Source organism: Arvicanthis niloticus, chromosome X (genome assembly GCF_011762505.2).
Source record: "Arvicanthis niloticus isolate mArvNil1 chromosome X, mArvNil1.pat.X, whole genome shotgun sequence".
NCBI lineage: Eukaryota > Metazoa > Chordata > Mammalia > Rodentia > Muridae > Arvicanthis > Arvicanthis niloticus.
In genome coordinates, this window is record NC_047679.1 from 15,220,944 (window position 1) to 15,240,810 (window position 19,867).

General features: G+C 42.0%; 2 protein-coding genes across 4 annotated transcripts in view; one reads left to right on the forward strand and one right to left on the reverse strand.

The window, feature by feature from the left end:
• Positions 1–307: 307 nt before the first annotated feature.
• On the reverse strand, positions 308–19,402 carry Apex2 (apurinic/apyrimidinic endodeoxyribonuclease 2). Of its 3 annotated transcripts, none has more exons than XM_076918808.1 (6): positions 19,297–19,402; positions 16,514–16,597; positions 15,640–15,820; positions 15,042–15,188; positions 14,292–14,361; positions 308–1,490 (listed from the first exon to the last, which is right to left on the reverse strand). In XM_076918808.1, exons 1-6 carry the CDS (start codon positions 19,316–19,318, stop codon positions 579–581), a joined length of 1,416 nt encoding a protein of 471 aa, XP_076774923.1. In that variant the 5' UTR covers positions 19,319–19,402; the 3' UTR covers positions 308–578. The 3 variants fall into 3 exon arrangements, with proteins under 3 accessions (XP_076774923.1, XP_034341624.1, XP_034341623.1); XM_034485733.2 differs by lacking the exon at positions 19,297–19,402 and adding an exon at positions 17,556–17,709; XM_034485732.2 differs by lacking the exon at positions 19,297–19,402 and adding an exon at positions 17,387–17,668.
• Pfkfb1 (6-phosphofructo-2-kinase/fructose-2,6-biphosphatase 1) overlaps positions 17,732–19,867 on the forward strand; it is a 44,987-nt gene continuing 42,851 nt past the window's right edge. The window contains exons 1-3 of the mRNA XM_076918809.1: positions 17,732–17,880; positions 18,423–18,522; positions 19,427–19,558. Of these exons, the coding sequence (XP_076774924.1) occupies positions 19,531–19,558 (28 nt within the window). The 5' untranslated portion in view covers positions 17,732–17,880; positions 18,423–18,522; positions 19,427–19,530. The remainder of the gene's footprint in view (positions 17,881–18,422; positions 18,523–19,426; positions 19,559–19,867) is intronic.

Here is a 19,867-nt window from a genome sequence, read left to right on the forward strand (position 1 = left end):
TGTAACAGCTGAAGAACACACTACTTGGGAAACTCTTTTAAGAATACACAACCCCACACCACAACCATCTTCCTCATTGATCTAACCTCAGAGTAGCAGATAATCCTCAGAGTTCACCAGACCTCTTCCTGGGGAGCACAGCTCCTGCCTCCACCATGCTGCCTTGATAGTATCTCACTGGGCTACACAAGCCCAAGCAAGCCTTGTACTGAGAGAGCCTCTGTACAACCAGAAGCTCTGAGAGAGCACTCAACTTTTTAGAGTGCATCTAAAACATCCACTTAACATGGTAAATGAAGACGTGAACTTTATTTATGAACAAAGTTTTATTTATGCCCCAGCAAGGGCAGAAGGGGTTTAAATTAGTTCCCTGCTCCTACATGTACAAAGAGGAAGAAACAAAGATGTGAGAAGGGGAGAGGCGTTAGGGGGAGAAGGGAAGGAAGGGAGGGAACAGAGAGAAGAGAAAGCAGAGAAAAAAAGGAAGCCTCAGGGAAAAGACACCTTCAGAGGCAAGGACCTGGCATCCAACCCCGTGCTTGGATTGAATACACAGACATCCCTATGCCTCAGTCTGTTCAGCTGGGCCTGCTCCAGAGGAAGAAGTTACAACGGGATGAGGGGTCACTGGGAGGACCTCGGGGTCTAGCACACATGTAGAAATGGCGACCAAAGTTGGGTCCTGCTTTTTTCACCGTACGCATCACACATGGCTCCCTGTGGCCTCCACAGAGGGGCATGGGTGAGGGCCCACTCAGCATAGACTTCCAGAAGGCAGTCCTTACTTCCTTTTCATCTTTGGCCTCTGGAACCTTGTTCTTCTCTACCACTGTGGCTGTTGTCACCTCTTCTGCAGTCTTTGGGGTTGTAAGAGTGCTCACCAGAGGTAGGGTAGGCAGTTCCACACCAGAAGTTTGGGAAAGGTTAGAAGAAGGCTGGAAATAACTCATCAGATTTTTCTGGTTTCTTTTGGGAACACCTTGACTTTTCCGAAGCCTGGTTAAATGCATGCGGGCTTTGCTTGGCTGTTTCTGTGCCTGGATTTGATGGCTGGGATGCAGGACTGGCTGCTCTCGCACAGGTTCTTGTTCAAGAGGAACTAAGAATCGAAGAATCTTGAGCTGGGTACCTGCAAACTCAGGGAGGAAGCGGGTACACAGAGCTGGGCACTGTTTTGCTGGCACACAAGATACATTTAAGACAGCTCCCACAGGGCAGTGGTCAGAGCCCATCACTTCAGGGAGTAAGAAGGAGGCCTGGAAGGTATCTATGACCAAGGCCCTATCTCCCAGTACATAGTCAAGTCTAGAGCCATAGTTGAGATGGCGTGCACCACTGACCACTGACCAGCAGGTGAAAGCCCTCTGCTGTTTTGGATGCAAGTAGCGGTAGCTATCCATGAAGAGCCCTATGTAGGGTCCAGCCTCATTCCCTGGGTTACTGAGCAAGCCATCCATCCACTTACGCCCTGGGTCCTCTTCAAAGCATTCCTGGGAAAGGGAATGAAAAGCCAAAACTAGATCCTTAAAACAAGATAAAATTTAGACTAACTGCTTCATTTTACAAATAGGAAAATTTGGTTGTCCTAAAGAAGATTCCTGTTCAAGGTCATATAGCCTGGACCAGAAGAGCTAGGCTTTGGTTTCTTCTCTTTCTTCCTTCCTTTATTAACTTTTATGTATGGGTCTTTTGCCTTCATTGTCTGTGTACCATAGGCATACAGTGCCCATGGGGGCCAGAACAAGTCATCAGGTTCTTAGGAACTAGTGTTCTGAGCTGCCATGAGGGGGCTGGAAAGCAAACCCAGGTCCTCTGCAGAAGGATTAAGCACTTTTCAGAGCTATCTCTCTAGCCCTCACAACATGAGCTTTTAAAATAAATGATGCTATAAATCAAAGCCTGGGATTAAAGAGAACGCTCAGTGCTTAAAACAGGCACTGCTCTTGCAGAGCACCTGAGTTAGACTCCAGCACCCATTCAGATATCTCGAAACCACTTGTAACTCCAGTTCCAGGGAATCCAATGTCCCCTGGCTTCTTACGGGCACCTGCACTTATGTGCATCCCCCCACAGACACATACTTAAAATAAAAATAAATCTTTAAAAAATTCCTGTTTATCTTTCTGTCTATCCCACACTGTGCTTACCTTGCCAAACGTGAAGGCCTGTTGTTTGCTTAATCAAAGTAATTCCCAGAATTGCTTCTTAAAAGATTGTCAAACAAAACCAATCATGGTAGCTATATCTGTAAGCCTCGGGAGGCTGAGGCAGGAGAACTGACTTGAATTTGAGGCCGCCCTGGGCTATACTGTGCGTCAATGTCCTCACTGACATCCCTTTTCACCTGGGAGCTTAGGGGATTCAGGCATCTACACCTGTGCCTTTGTCTCTGATCACTGATCCCTCCATCCCATACATTTATCCAGCCCACCCACTTACACATCCATTGATTTAGTATAACAACATATTCACAGAACACCTGTTTTATGACAGAATTGATACTAAGAGCAAAGTAGTTATAGTCTTGGTAACAAAGGATGCTGACTTTGGGAAAAGGATCTGGGAACAAGATGTGAAGGCCATGTGTAGTAACTCAAGTAAGCGGGGGCTCCAAACTGAAAGAGCAGTTGATGGGCTTGTGGAAAGAGAGTGCAAAACATCTCAGTGACCTGAGGGGACACTGGACTGAAGATTCCAGTAGGATAAAAAAGCACCATACTCCATCAAGTAAAAGGTGATGGGTACTTAGACTAGCATGGTGCCAAAGAGGACATAAAAATGCAACCATGAGATAATTTGAAGATAGAACAAATGCTATGGGCTGGCTGCCTGGGGCAAAAGGGTAGAGAAGGACATGAAGACTAGACAAGCAGCTCTGGTGGGAAGCAGGCACATGCTGTTGTTTGGAAAGGACTGTACCTATCACCTGCGCTGGTGTTATTAGTTATTTTTTTTCCCGGAACAATGATAAAGATGGACTGGAGATATCTATGGTAGCTCTGAACTAACTGGAGAAGGCAGAACAGTATCCATTACTATGATGGGAAGCTGAAAAAAAACAAAAATTACCAATGCAGAATGAGGCAGGGAGCAACCAAATGCTTGCACTTTGCAGTGTTTATTGTCTTTGCCACACTGCCACCACTTCATATTAGCCCAGTTCTGCCAGGAGTCACGCCTACATTTCTGTGGCTTTCTTAAACAGCAACTAAGGAATTTTCCCATGTCCCCTTTCTGAAGCAACGCCAGGGATGAGTTGTACTGTGCCACCACTGATCATGTCTCTGACGGTGTTCTATACAATCTGTTTTCAGTCCTGCTTTCTAGATCATAACTCCTTCCTCAAAGCAAGTCCTAGAAAGCACAACTTCTCTTCTCCCTAAGGCAGACTGTATAAACTAACCTTTCCTCACATTTATGTAGCCAGTAAGAGATTCTTGGTCTAAACTTTGTCTGATCTCAGTGGATGAGACCCCAGGTCAAGACTCTGCACCTGGGAACCCAGTGGCCAACTGGCCTGGAAGCAGGTCAGCCATCATCACTCTCCTTCCTGTCTTACAATTCCCCAGTCTCATTCCCAGGCCTGTGACAGAATTCTTCCAGGAAATGGTCCTCCCATCCTGCCGTCATTCCTTGGACACTCCTTAAAACCTTGAGACAGACCCAGCTTTCCTACTTCCTGTGGAACCTTTCAGCTCGCCTACACCTTCAAGCCCATGCCTGTTCCTTTTGTGTCAACTGTTGATACCTAGAAACACTCTCTTCCTGGGAACCCAGTGTCCACACTGGCCTGGGAAGCAAGTAACCAACTTCATCCTCCTTCCTGTCCTCTACTGCAATTTCCCCGCTTTCATCCCTAGCCTTGTAACAAACGACCTGTAGGGGATAGTCCTCCTACTCTGCCTCTGTTCCCTGCGGACTCCACCAAAGCTTGTGGCAGACCTAGTTTGCCTCCTTCCTGTGGACATTCTCAACACTCCTTCTAGTCCATCTCTTTCCTGTGTGTCAGCCTCCAAAACCCTAAAAATCTTTCTACCAGAAACCTGCAGTAAGTAGCTATAGCTGACAGGGATTCAAGTAAGTCTATCCTGTCTTCCATTACAATCGCCTCATTCTTACTCTCAGCCTGGCAACAGCCTGCTGACAATGCTCCTCCTCCTACCTCAACTTCATTCACTGGAGACCCCTTCCCACTGCACCTTCCAACTCCCTATGAAGTCTACTTCTAGGTATGAAGCCTCTCTTAGTCTTCCCTCCTAAGGACAACACTATTCTTCTCTGCCAACCACTGGCCTACAGAAGCATTCTCTACAAGGCAACATACACAGCCATCACACTTTCTTTCCTAAGACCCAGACAGATTAACAAAATCCAAGGAACAGAACACCCATCCAACAAAGGCAAGATCAGATATCAACACCTATAATTACAATCTTCCTAATCCCAGATGCCTAGACAGCATAAAAACACAATCAATAACAGCCAGGACACTGTGTCTATCCCAGAATCCAGTACAGTACTATAGTAGACCCAGAGAGAAATGCAAGAAACTGAAGCACAAGACAAGGACTTCAAAATATCTATTATGGATATGTTCAAGAACCTTAAAGGGTTATGAATAAATAAATCCCTTTATGAAATCTGTGAAAACACACACAGTGGAATGAACTAATGAAAATGACTTAAGACATCAAAGTAGAAATAGAATCACTAAAGAAAACCCAAACTGACATAAAACTGCAAATGAAGGAACTACAAAGGTAAGCCTCACCAACAGAATATAAGGCATGGAAAACAGAATCTGGAGTGTTCAAAAAAAAAAAAAAAACCCAAAACAATCCAGGAACAAAATATTCAGGAAATCTGGGACACTATAAAAAGACCAAATCTAAAAATAAGAAAAATAGAGGAAGAAAAATTACACTGCTCAAAGGGGCAGAAACTATTTTCAACAATGCACAGAAGAAAAATTCTCTAACCTAAAGAAGGAGATGTCTATCAAAGTACAGGAGGCATATAGACCAGAAGAGTAAACAAAGTCTCCTGGGCACAAAACAGTCAAAACTCTAAACCTACAGAACAAAGAAAGAATATTAAAAGCTTCAAAAGAAAACAACCAAGTAACATATAAAGGCAGACTTCTTAGAATTATATCTGTCTAAGGAGACTCTAAAAGCCAGAAGAATCTGGACAGATGTTCTACAAACTCTGAAGTCACAGATGCCAACCCAGACTACTATACCCAACAAAATTTTCACTTTCAACAGATGAAGAAAGAATTCCATTATAAAACCAAATTTAAACATAGTTCTACAGAACATGTTAAAAGGCAAACTCTGGCACATGCCTTTAATCCCAGCACTTGGGAGGCAGAGACAAGACAAATTTCTGAGTTCGAGGCCAGCCTGGTCTACAGAGTGAGTTCCAGGATAGCCAGGGCTACACAGAGAAACCCTGTCTCAAAAAAAAAAAAAAAAAAAGGAAAACTCCAATCTCAAAAGGCTAGCCACACCTGAGAACTCAAGGAATATATAATCTCTGACCAGTAAATCAAAAGGGAAGAAAAAAGTATTATAGAAACAAATTAATGAGACGTAATTGGTAACCCTCAACATTAATTGTCTCAATTCTACAATTAAAAGTCATAGACTAAAGGACTGGATTTGAAAACAGGGTCTACAGCTTACCATCAAAAACAGGCATCATAAGAGTTGGAAAAGATATTCCAAGCAAATGGACCTAAGAACCACATAGGTGCAGCCATTTTCATATTGAGAAAATAGACATTAAGCCAAAATTAGTCAGAAGATAGGGAAGGACACTCATACTCGTCAAGGAAAAAAATCTACCAAAAGGGCATTGCAATTCTTAATATTGATTCCACAAACATAAGGGCATCCAAGTTTGTAAAAGAAACACTGCCACAGGTAAAATAACATATTGACTCTAACACACTGATAGTGGGAATCTTCCATATACTACTCTCAACAATGAACAGATCATCCAGACAAATAATAAACAGAGAGATGCTGTAGCTAATTAAAGGTATAATCAAATGGACCTAACAGATATTTATAGAACATTTCACTTAAACACAGAAGAGTATCATGGAACTTTCTTTAAAAATTAACCACATACTTGGTCATAAAACAAGTCTCCAAAAAAATATTGAAGTAACACCCTGGATCCTACTAGACCACCATAAATTAAAGCTATCAATAACAACAGAAACAAGAGAAAGCTTACAAAGTAGTGGAAACTGCACAAAAACTGAAAAAAATTGAAAACTGAATAAAATTCAGTAATGGAAAGTGAATAAAAATGGATCAAGAAAGAAATCAACAAAGAAATGGAAGATTTTCTAGAATTGGATGAAAATGAATATACACAATATACCCAACCTTATGGGACACAATGAAGGTGGTTCTAAGAGTAAGCTCATAGCACTAAGTGATCACATTAAAAAAAACTAAAGTGATCTCATACTAGTAACTTTAGAGCATATTTGAAATCTCTAGAACAAAAAGAAAACACAGTGAAAAGTAGTAGATACCAAGAAATAATCAAACTCGGGGGTAAAATCAATAGAAACAAACAAAATACAAAGAATGAATAAAACAAGGAGCTGGTTCTTTGAGAAAGTAAGACCAACAGAACCTTATCCAAATTAACCAAAAGACGAGATGCAAATTAATAAAAATTAGAGATGAAAAGGGGGCATAACCAACTGCCATCCATCAGAGAGGCTTCCTCAGGCAGCTGATGGGCACAGATGCAGAGAAACACACTCAAACGTTAGGCTGAGCTCAGGAACTACATGGAAAAGGAGGAGGAAAAAATTATAGAAGCCAGAGGGGTTGAGGACACCATGAGAACACAGCCCACAGAACCAACTATTCAGGGCTCATAAGGAGCCTGTATGAGTTTCAGTTAGGTCCTCTGCATATATGTTATGGCTGAGTAGCTTGGTGTTCTCGTGGGACTCCCAATAGTGGGAGTGATGGTTTCTAACTCTTTTGACAACTCTTGGGACTCTTTTCCTCCTACTGGGTTAACTTATCCAACCTTGATATGAGGGTTTGTGCCTAGTCCATCTTGTAATGCAGTGTTCAGTTGCTATCCCTGGGAGGCCTGCTCTTTTCTGAAGGGAAACAGAGGTGCAGTGGATATGGAGGAGGATCTGGAGGTAACTTGGAGGGGTGGAGGAAAGGGGGTTGTGGCTGGAATGTATCATATGAGAGAGGAATAAATAAAAAAAATGGATGGGCATGCTAACAAATACCAAGGAAATCCAAAGAATCATAAGGACATAACTGACCAAATTGGAAAACATAAAAGAAATGGATAAATTTCTTGATATATACTACTTATCAATTAAATCAAGACTAGATAATCAATTGAAACAGACCTATAAACCCTGGTGAAGGCCATAGAAGCAACTATTAAAAGTTCGACAACCAAAGAAAGCCCAGGGCAAAATGAATTCAGTGCAGAATTCTACCAGACATTAAAACAATTAATGCCAACACTCCTTAACAGAAGGAACACTGCTTATTCTCTTTGAGAGTCCACAATTACCCTGATAACTAAACCACACAAAGTCAACAAAGAAAATTACAGACCATTTTCCCTTATGGACATAGATGCAAAAATACTTAATAAAATATTTTTAAAGTGAATCCAAGAACACATCAAAAAGTTAATCCACCATGATCCAGTAGGCGTCATCCCAAAGATAAAGGGATGGCTCAACATATGTAAATGATAAATACAATCTGCCACATAAATAGGCTAAAAGAAAAAAAAAACACATAATCATTTCATTAGGTAAAGAAAAGACTACTGACAAAATCTAAAACCCCTTCATCATAAAAGTCCTAGAGAGACTAAAGGAAACAAGGGACATACCTTAATATAATAAAGGTGATTTAAAACAAGCTCACAGTAAACATCAACTTAAACCAAGCAAAAGTCAAAGTATTTCCACTAAAATGAAGAAGAGTGTCCAGTCTTTCTATACCTATTCAATACAGTACTTAAGGTCTTAGCTAAAGCATTAAGACTACAGAAGGAGATTAAAGTGGAAAAAATAAAAAGGAAAAAAGCCAAAGTATCTTTCTTTGCAGATGACATTAATATACATAAGTGACCCTACAAATTCCACCAGGAAACTTCTACAGCTGACAAATACTTTCAGAAAAGCAGCAGGATACAAAATCAACACAAAAATCAGTAGCCTTCCTATGTACAAATGACAAATGAACTGAGAAAGAAGTCAGGGAAACAACACCTTTCACAATAGCCTCAAGTAATATAAAATATGTTGGGGTAACTCTAACCAAGTAATTGAAAGACTTTTATGATAAAAACTTGAAGTCAATGAAGAAAGAACTTGAAGAAAATACCAGAAGACAGGACGATATCACATGTTTGTGAATCAGTAGGATTAATATAGTGAAAATGGCTATCTTAACAAAAGCAATCTATATATTTAACACCAGTCAATATTCCAACACAAATCTTCATAAAAATGCTAAGGATAATAATCAGAATCATATGGAAACACCAAACACCCAGGATAGATAAAACATTGCTGAACAATGAAAAAACTACTGGAGATATCTATCATCATTCCTAATTTCAAAGTATACTGCAGATCTATAATAATAAAAATAGCTTGGGACTGGCAAAAAAACAGACATATTGATCAATGGAATAGAAGGCTCTAACATAAGTACACAGACTTACAAATATCTGATTTTAGATAAAGAATCCAGAAATACACACTGGCTGGCTAAACTGGATGTCTACATATAGAAGAACGCAAATAGATACATACTTATCAACCTCTATAAAACCCAACTACAGATGGATAACGGACTTTAACATAAGGCCAGAAACCTTGAATCTAACAGAAGAAAAAGTGGGGAATAACTTTGAACTCAATGGCACAGTTAGACTTTCTGAAGAGAAAATTGATAAGCACACATACTAAGAAAAACAATTAATAAACAGGACATCATCAACCTGAAAAACTGTATGGACATCCTCATTTGGACAAAGCAGTAGGCTACAGAAGGAAAAAGATCTTCACCAAATACACATCAATAGAGGGCTAATGTCTAAAATATAAAAGAACTAAAAAACCTGAACATCAACAAAATAAACCATTTAAAAACTGGAGAATAGAGGCAGGTGGATTTCTGAGTTCGAGGCCAGCCTGGTCTACAGAGTGAGTTCCAGGACAGCCAGGACTACACAGAGAAACCCTGTCTCAAAAAAACAAAAACAAACAACAACAACAACAACAAAAAAAAAAACCAAAAAAAAAAAAAAAAACACCAAATAAAAACTGGAGAATAGATCTAAACAGAGAGTTAATGTAATGTTTAACATCCTTAGTCATCAGGAAATGCAAATCTCAACCACTTTTAGATTTCATCTTACACCTGTTAGGATGGCCAAGCTCAATAAAACAAATGATAGCTCACACTACTGGGGATGTGGAGTTAAGAGGAACACTCATCCATTGTTGGTGTGAGTGCAAATCTACCTCATGATCCAGCCACACTACTCTTGGGAATATATCCAAACTACTCTACATTCTACTACAGAGACACTGCTCATCCATGTTCACTCCTGCTCAATTCATAACAGCCATGACTGCGAACAGCCTCGGTGTCCATTAACAGCCACGATTGTCAACAGTCAAAGTGTCCATCAACAGATGAATGAACAATGAAAATGTGATACATACACACACAATGGAATATTACTTAGCTATAGAGATGAAAGTTAAATGGATGAAGCTAGGGAAAAAGTCATCAGGACTGAGGTAGGTAACCCAGACCTAAAAAGACAAATATGGTACGTATTCACTTATATGTGTAGGTTAGCTCTTAAGACTTCAATGGGCATGCTACAATTGTATAATCCTAGGGGTTTGATATAGACTAAGGGACTAGGAGGGATGGGAGGATTTACCAAGGAAGGGGGATACAATACACAGACTACGGCTATGGCTATGGAGAGACAGGGTGAGGAAGGGCGAGTGGCGGACCTGAAATGAGAGGATTAAATGGAGAGGAGAAGGGAAGAGGAGGATCAGAAAGAGAATATGGTGACAGCTAAAACTGAAGCTCATCTAAGGAGTCATATTAAGCCTTCTACAGTAGACGTTTATTAATACACACACAAGTGAAAGAAATATAGATGGGATCACCAAATGATGGGGAAACAAGGCCCTAGCTAGATATCTCTTGCTACTGAAACCTCCAGTACCAGAAATGTGTTACATATAATTGAGTTGTTGGCCAAAGGGACCCCTGAGAAACCCTCAAACAATTCAGGCTATTGCCAAGGCAATTAAATGCTCTCTACAAATTGATAGTAAAGCCCTATTCCCAAAGACGACACATCTCACTGAACACAGCAAAGTCAAGCTGGTACCTAACCAGAGCCTTCAACCCTACTGTTTATCCCTAGTGTTCACGCTACTGGAAGGTACTCTGAATACTTTCAAAGGAGAAAGGTAAAGACCAACTCAGCTAGAATCCCTTTGGTAAGCCATGATAACCTGCATTCATGATGCACTGGTACAATAGTGGCACAAAAGTCATGGGAGTAAGTAACCACTCTCTGATTGGATCAAAGGTATAGTCCATGAGATGGGACCCATGCCTGACCCTGCCTTGGTGGCCAAGAACCTGAGACTAGATAGGCCAGGGACCAAAGGGAGACCAAATACTATTTATTGTTCTGCTAAAGGAATGCAACAATGTAAGACTCCTAACAACATTCTGCTCTACCCATAGATCAGTACCTTGCTCAGCTATCATCAGAGGTGCTTCTACCTGCAGAATAGGGAAGCAAATATAGAGAACCACAACTGAACAATGCGTGGAGAATGAAAGACCTTGGAACAGTTAGTCCTAAATGAGTGTCTTCATCGAATCCTTTTCCTCAGAGCTCAGGGAATCATATGGAGGAGGAACAGGAAAGACTGTAGGAGCCATAGGAGATGGAAGACAACAAGAAAACAATTTCTTCCACACTCACATGTGGACTGAGAGGCTAGGGAAGCTTGCATAGTGCCTGCACAAGTCCAAGCCAGAGGGGGTCCAGCATTGAAAGGGGGAAATGAATATGATCTCACATACCTAACCACAAAGTTAATAGGTAACTGCCCACAAAAGAAATCAGTTCTCTCCAATGGAGTCTCACTAGATATGTTAACCACACTGAAGGGCAGGGCAAGTGGCCAACACAAAACAAATACAATAGTATTTTGTAGATCTTTGAGCATTTATTTAAACCTTAATGGCCTTTTGCTAACATATTACAGTTTGCGATTTTGTTTTATGCGCTCATATTCACACATGCACTCTCTTTCTCTCCTTCTACTGCTCTTTGTTTTTTCTATTTGTTTTGTTCTATTTTGTCTTTTTCCCCTCTGTTTTGCATGTAATTGGATGGGTGGAGAAGAGAGGAGGATCTGGGAGATGAGACAGGAAACCATGATCAGAATATATTATATTTGGGCTGGAGAGATGGCTCAGTGGTTAAGAGCACTGACTGCTCTTCCAGAGGTCCCGAGTTCAATTCTCAGCAACTACATGGTGGCTCACAACCATCTGCAATGGGGTCTGATGCCCTATTTTGGTATGTCTGAAAGAGAGCAATGATGTACTCACATACATAAAATAAATAAATCTTTTTTAAAAAAAGAATATATTGTATTAAAACAAGAGCCTCATTCTAGAGGCACTGTGCCTGAATCACCAAGGACAGAATGACAGAAAATGTCCCCAGGTCTTGATGGGTTTCCCTATCCCACTTTCAACATTTATCCTCATGCAGTGAAGTCTCAATGAAACCCCAAACAACAAGGCTCAGTGAGCTTCCAGACAGCAGACCTCATGTGGGTACAAAAAGACAAATGCGGGCTAACTCCTCCATGTACTAGGAAAATGGTTCACCCCCAGCTCCACAGGCATAAGAAAAGCTTGACACTTAGGGCCCTTTTAGATCTTCCTCTGCATGTATTTCTTCTTCACCTAACTGCCTGTTTATACCATTTAAAATATTCTTTCCAGCTAAGTTTAAATGTACTTTATAGTGTCTGCCTGAGTACTTGCTTTGCTCTAGCAAATTAACTGAACACAGGGACCACATTGTGTGACCACTTTGTACAGCTCGGAAGCTCCATCTGTGACTGCCTCTGAAGAGCTGCCTGCTTCCCAGGAGGCAAGGAGAAATCCCTACACCTTTTGAGTTCACATGGGAACAGAGAAAAAGCAGGTGGCTTGCATTTTTTAGCAAATTTTGTTTGAGCTTCTTATATGAGGATGGTCAAGTTGAGGAGTTTTGTATCTATTCTGGGGTAGTGCTTCTCAAGTTTGTTTGCATAATAAAGTCTCGTAGGACTTTTCTTTTCTTTCTTTCTTTTTTTTTTTTTTTTTGAGACAGGGTTTCTCTGTGTAGTCCTGGCTGTCCTCGACCTCACTCTGTAGACCAGGCTGGCCTCGAACTCAGAAATCCGCCTGCCTCTGCCTCCCAAGTGCTGGGATTAAAGGCGTGCGCCACCACTGCCCAGCCACGTACGACTTTTCAAACAACCCAGTACCCTGGATCTACACATAAGAGATTCTGATTGTACTGTTTTGGTGTAGTATTAAGGTATTGATATGTTTGCTCTAATTAATGCAGCTAAGGGTTCAAGAAACACTGGCCTAGAGGGAATGAAAGGCTCACATGAGCAAAAGGAAGACGGGTGGCTGCTAATTTGGGTGGGAGTGAAAAAAGCTAGGATGAAAAGACCTTGCCTAGGTATTCCATCTCTGGGTTCCTCTACCTTCCTAGGGACACTACTGCAACCCTGAAGACACCAATTTGAACTGAACAACAATGTATCTTATGTTTGTGAATGGTCCATTTACAAACTGAAGTCCATGAGCAAGATTGGACATGTCTTTCAGCGTATGGGAAAGGGCCAGGTCAAAGTAAGGTCAGTACAATCTAGTGAATGGAAGACTAAATTTAAATTCTTTTAGAATAGTATTTCAGTGGGACTACATAAAATTTAAAAAGCTTCTACACTGTGAAGAAAACAATCAATAGAGCAAAGATATAGGAGAAAATATTTTCAAAATACTCATCTGACCAGGATTAATATCCACAGCATATAAGAAGCTCAAACAACTGAATAATAAAAACAGGTCTGATTTTATGGGCATATAATCTGAAGATATTCTCAAAAAAGAGAAGATATACAAGTGGACAATGTGTATATGAGAAAACGTTTAACATACTTATTGGGGAAATGTGAACCAAATCCAATATAGTAAGTAGCATCTCCTTCTCACCCTTGTTAGAATGGCTTTTATCAGGGATAAGTAACGGATGCTGACAAGGATACAGAGAAAGGGGAACTTTCATATACTGATGGAGAGAATATAAATTATTGTCATCCTATTAGAAAACCGCATGGAAAGTCCTTGAAAAGCTTAAAATAAAACTACCACATGAGCCAGAAACCTCACTTTAGGTATATATGCAAAGAAAATGAAATTATTATAACAAAGAAACATCTGAACTCCTGCAGCATTATTTATAACAGCTCAGATACACAAGCAACCTACATATTCATTAATGAACAAATAAGGAAAATATAATATGCATACAGCACTCAATGCCATTTAACCAGAAAGAATAGATTTTTCTTGTCATCTGCAGCAGAATGAATGGAACTGGAAGACTTAAAAACAAGGCAAGCCCATAAAGACTGATGCCATGTGACCTCATTCCTGTACCTGTACATTCCTCATACCTGTCTCAAAAGGTAATCCCATAGAACAGAGTACAATAGTTGTCACAAGAGTCCAGAGAGATAGGAAGAAAGGGATACAGTGGCTGGTTAGTGTGAACAGTTTGACAGGAGGAAAACCAGCCTAGTATTCCATAGTATAGGACTAGCTGGCAATAATTTACTATATATTTCAAACCAGGTAGTAGAAAAAATTTTGAATGTTTGCCCACACAGAAAGACAAATGTTTGAGGAGACGAATACAGTAATTGACCCCATTTGACCATTATGTCAGAATTTTATGTGGTACTCCATAAATATACACAATTATCACATGTAATTTCAGAATAAAAAAAAATCATATACTCAAACCAAGCATTATTTTTTTTTTCTATAAAAGAAGCTACCTCTGGTGTCAAACTCCCAGTTTTGGCTGGTGGGGTGAACAGAACAAAACTGGGGCCTATGGTTTAGAGGGAGTCTTACCAGACTACTTGCATCGCAGTGGTCAATGGGTCGGTGGGCTGTATTCAGGTCCCCCAGGATTATCACGTGACTAAAAAACACAATGTGCGACTGTCAACTGGACATTAAAAAAGACGAGTCCCATATACTTTTCTCCCAGGGCCAAGGGCACAGAGAGGCTACCTCCCACCTAGAGGCATAGGTACCAATTATTCATAGCAACATGCCTCTTCCATTCTCCCATCTTGAACCAAATCCTGAGCTGCAAAGTTGACACCATTCTCTATGATGTGAATACTTCAATGCCATCTCTACCTAATGCCACCCTTCTCATCCTTCAAAGATAAGCTCAAATACCACTTCCTGGAGGAAGTCCCCCTTGATTACTCTAACCTACTCTTTCCTGTCTATCCTTAGAACTAGGCATTTACACCATCACCTCATCTTGTCCTCGAAGATCTTCTACAGGGTAGGGATTCACACAGGCATTTGACAAAAGACAACAGAAAGCTGTGCTGCGTTTGAGGCTCACAGTAAGTGAAGAGCCAGAATAAGTGCCCAGAATACAAGGCTCAAGAGTTCATGTCACTTTACTCTGTCCTCCCAGCTCTTACAACAGCAAGGGCTGTCAGTTCAGCATGATAGTATTTGATGTTAGACTATAAAGGACCTCAAAGACAAAATTCTATGTCTTTTCATAGAGCATGGCATAGGCCGGCCACCAAGATGTGTTCAACCAAACACATCTGGCTGTCTAGATTGACAATATACCTGCCAGCTGCCAGGAGCGCTTCTGCTCGGATCTGCAGCAGGCGATAGAAGCGCATCTTAAAGGTCAGCCGCTCAGGCTTCCCAGGATCGGCGTGAGGGCAGTACACATTGATCAGGGTCAAAGTCTTCTCCTTCCCTTCCAATGTGCTGGGGAGAAAAGAGCCCCACAAGAGAGGTCAGTTTCAAGTCTCCTCTTCATACCCACCCACCGTACAGCTTCTAGTTAATGGTTGTCCATGGGATGAACGAAAAAGGGGTTGAGAGAAATAAATGAGCAAGTCTTGGGGGAGGTGGACTCTGGATAAGGCAAGGAGGGCATGGTATCCAGGTAAACTGGGTGATAATGCTGCCATTCATGACTATAAGATACCCAGAAAGAGACCAACTTAGGGCAATGAGTTCTGTGCTGGCTAAGCTATTTTTGAGGCACCTATGGTAATTAAAAAGCTATACTCTCAGCCCAGCCAGGACTAAAATCTAGGAAGGTAAGGTTGGGAACTTTTCTATAGCAATTGCATACCTATAGAATGGGCCTTATATTCTGGACGTAAACACTAGAACCAGTGATGGCCTGCAGTAGGAGGATATGGGCTATTACCGGATCTTGTGCTGTGTAAGGAGGGCTCGGCCCTCACTATCCAGAACCCGGAGTTCTTCTTGTGTGAACTCATCCATGTTTCCATAGCAACCAACATCCCCATTTAGGGTGGCAAACACACCACTCAGGCCTTCTTCAGCAGCTACTGGGGTAGCACCATCCTTACAAAAGGTAGCCACACCTGGGGACAGACAAGAACATTCTGAATAGGATTGGCAGCCAATATAGTATTGTACAGCCTATCCCACTCCAACTATCTTCACACAAGAAAAAGTTTTGGTTATCTTTGTCAAATTTAATGGCTTCAGAAATGTATGAACAATCCTCCTAAGGGGCCATACATGGCTCAGTAGAGTCTGAAGCATCTAAAGCATACCCTGAGGCCCCAGTTTCCTCTAAAAAAAGGCGCAGAATAATGTTATATTTTACAAAAACAATAATAATGTATTTTACATATACATAGCACATGCTGATGAAATAAATACTAGCTATTAGTATTTCCACATGCAAGACTATGTCTAAACCCTTGTGAGAGCCTAGAAAATAACCATTATCCTCATTTTCTCAGTGAAAAACCTGAAACACAAAGGCAAAGTAACTTGCCAGAAAACACAGAGCCAGAATGTGAGCCATGGCTCGAACCCCGGCAGCTAAGCTCCAACGCTCGCTCATATGATTAACCATGACATTACTGTCATTCTGAGGGCCGAAAGGAAACTTTGGTGCATAAATATTAGGTTTCATACAACCTAAAATTATGCAGCCTTTACTGTGGAAATGTAAAGTCAAAATATATTACTTTCTTCTTAAATACCAAAACACCTTTTCTCCAACACCAATGCTAACATAAATACCCCCAGAAGACTTCATTTACCAGAATAGCCACTACGGCTGCGGCTGAAGCTGAAATAGGAGTTATAACCCTCAACAATAGCCAGGGGCTCTGTCAGTACATCTCCTGAAAAAAAAAGTAATATAAAATCAGAGGTAAATTAGCACTGTGAATCCATGAAAGACTGGAATTACAGTTACAGGCTAGCATATATCACAGCTATAATTGGGGGTCGGGAGAAGTGTTTATGTTGACAGGAGCTAGAGATGGAAGTCAGGAAGGAAAATGATATTCAAATCAGATGGGGAAGCTGAAGAGGCAAATCAGAGCTAACTAAGTCTTGTGGTCTAGATAATAAGACTGACAGAATGCTGGCAGTGGAGACTGGGGACCTGAAGTGAGGATGGGAGGTAGGAGAGGGAATTAGGGAATGCGAGCTGGGAGTGATGGGAGAAGAAATTAGGTCTAAATTTTGGGGTAAGACATCAAAGAGAAATAAATCTAGGGCTCTGAGGTGGAGAGAAAAGAAGAATTGGGGATGTGGGAAGGAAAAATTAAGAGTCTGAGCTAAGGGCAAAGATTAGGTGGGAATTAAGGACTGAGGTGGGGGCAGGGATGGAAAACTTGAGGGGCCTGGCTTAAGAGCATGAAAAGAGAAAATTCAAGGCCCAGAGTTGGGGCTATAGAATCAGCGGGAATTTGTGTATGAGGGTTTCAATGGGGAAAGCAGGCCAGGAGTGGGATTTAGGGGGAGTTCTAGCTGGGGTGGGAGTGTTTAGGAGGAAAAGGATCAGGCCTTTTAGATGGGTATAAGGGCAGGATTCTAAGTATGGGAAAACGGAAACGAGAAATGAGGAACAAAGGTTAGCAGCAAAAGGAAAACACGGTAGAGATCCGGGATTGTCGAGGGCTCACTGGTCACTTTGGTCTCCTGGAGACAGACAATGTCAGCATCCAGCTCGTCCAAAACGCGTCGCAAGGCCGTGGGACAGTTGCTGGGTTCCTGGCATGCAAGGCCTTGCAGGGGACTCCGGATCCCATTGATATTCCAGCTTACCACGCGCAGCATTTTGGTAAAACACACCGTTTCCCAAAGGAAGCTTAGGCGGGCAAAGGCATTGCTTCCCGGAAGTGAGCTGGCTCCCCGCCTTCCTCTCGCGGTTCCACGGGCGGGCGTTCTCACCGTCTCCTCCGCCCCCTCCGACGGCAGGACGCACGCAGGGCGGGACTTCGAGTTCAGTTCGCTTAGGCGGGAGACGGAATTGAGGTAGAGGCTCTAAGAAAACCGGGCTTGGTCGTCCAAGCCTGTCACCCCAGCACTCAGGAAGCTGAGGCAGGGTCAGTAATGAATTCAAGGCCAGCCTGGGCTACATAGCAAGACCCAGATCAAAACCTGGGAAGAGTAACTGGTGAGAGGCGCGTCTCTGGTCTCTGGTTGGGCTCCTTCTCTTCTGGCCGCACGCTGGCCTGGACGCCCGAGTCTGACTGCTTTTCTCTACCACAAAAGTCCCCCTGATGCGCCAGGTTACATACAAATGGGATTTTGTCACTTTGTCAAGGGGCAGGCCTCTGGGGAAACAAGCTCAGCCAACGCCCTACTCGGATCGAGAGATCGAGACAGAACTCTGGCTTAAGTGAGCGGCCCCTGGCGGCGGCTGAGGGGCTTCTGCCCCTGGAGTCCTTTTGGGCAGGGGCAAAGGGAACTATCTCAGTTAATCAGTTAAAAACCTAGCTTGCCTTCGTTTTAATGGAGTCCGGAGGAAGGAGACTACCTCAGATCCTCCCTGTATAACCATATTTGTCTTGACTCTAAAAGCATGAGTCAGACTTGCATTTGGCTCCGTTTCTCAGATGAGCAAAATCGAGGCCTAGAACATTTCAGCTCCAGGATACTATCGTTTCCCGATGCGGCTATGGCTTTCCTGTCTACACTGTGTCCTTTCATTCTTAGGATAATCCAGGAAGAGGCACTGAAGCTAAGTAGAAGTTGAATAAAATCGTCTCAGCCTCACAGAAGTGGTAGAGCCAAGATTTAAACCCTTCTTAATCAGGTAAACAATTGATTTTCTGTCCACACACCTCTGTGTCTTTTCCGATGGGCACCACTGCACTTTATGATCCATTCTAGCACAACAGGTACCACAGTGCACAACTCCCATTGATTTCCGTTGTCACTAGACTGCCAACAGCCTGAATGCAGTGGCCATCTCTAACCCAGCTTATATGATAACAGAATGAACATTTAGCAGATGGATGAATAAGCAAGACAGCAGCGTTGAGTTCTTGACTTATTTTTTGAGACCACAGAAACAGCATTAACAGGCATTGCCCAATTTCCAGGAAAAGTATAACTTTGCCTCCTAAGTTCCACACCCCACACCCCACACCCCACACCCCCCCGCTGAAAATTGCTACAGAGTTATTCCCACTGGAATAGCACACCCTCAGAATTTCATAGGATTTGAGCAGTCATCTTCAGTGGCTGCCACAATGGGCTGCTCCCCCACCCCCCCAGAGGACTTAAAGTTCACTAGTTACTGCCACCAGAAAAACAGCTCTGTAATTAAAATTCTGTTCCTTGAGCTTTTCCATGCGTTGGGAGTTACCAGCAAAAGATCGAATCCCAGGAATGGGATTAATTAGGACAAGGGAAATGAACATTTTTCTTCATGTTGCCAGACTGCTTTCAAGCAAGGGATTTTGCCCATACTGCACTAAAGGCAGATAGATTTGAAGCTTTGTCCCAAGGAAATCCAGGTCTTGCTCACCTCAATAGCTGGTTTTAATTTCTCCATTCTCCAGTGCTTGTTAATATTAGTACTGACCTTTGGGGCAAGGTGAACACATGGTTGGACTGAAGAGAAAAGGCTCTGGGTGGCTCAGGAACTTCTTTGGCAAGTACAGCAGCTAATATTTCAACAGTGCACACACCCCTTAACAAGGGCGCTTCCTCAGCCTTCCCAGGAACCAGCGGATGTCTCCGGGTTTCCTATTTGATGCCACCTACCGAACCTGCTTTGGGGGTCTGTAAATGCAAGAGAGCCATTGGATAATTAGCGATGGAAGAAAAAGCCTCTAAGAGAACAGGTAGGTGAGCATAAAGGAAAAGTAGACCGGACTTCTACATGTCAAAATCCTTGTTTCTGGCTCCTTGGACGATTTTTTTCTGCATAGGAGTTTGATTTAGCTATATTAAAGGGGATGGGGGAGTTGGGGAATGATGATATGTATATCTAACTCAACTATCAATCTTTTATTTTTAATTACTTATTTTATTTACTTACATTCCAAATGTTGCCCCCTCCCTACTGTCAGTATTTTAAAATCCACTTGTACTTAACTTTTTAGGACACTGGCTTAAAGGTCAATCCCCTACTATCTTTGAAATTCCAATTT

Coding starts and splice junctions, on each gene's coding strand:
- Apex2 (XM_034485732.2), bottom strand. CDS start 17,540: ATGCTGCGCGTGGTAAGCTGGAATATCAATGGGATCCGGAGTCCCCTG. Junction 16,598..17,386: donor CCAGGAGACCAAAGTGACCA/GTGAGCCCTCGA, acceptor TTTTTTTTTCAG/GAGATGTACTGACAGAGCCC. Junction 15,821..16,513: donor CAGCCGTAGTGGCTATTCTG/GTAAATGAAGTC, acceptor GTCTGTCCCCAG/GTGTGGCTACCTTTTGTAAG.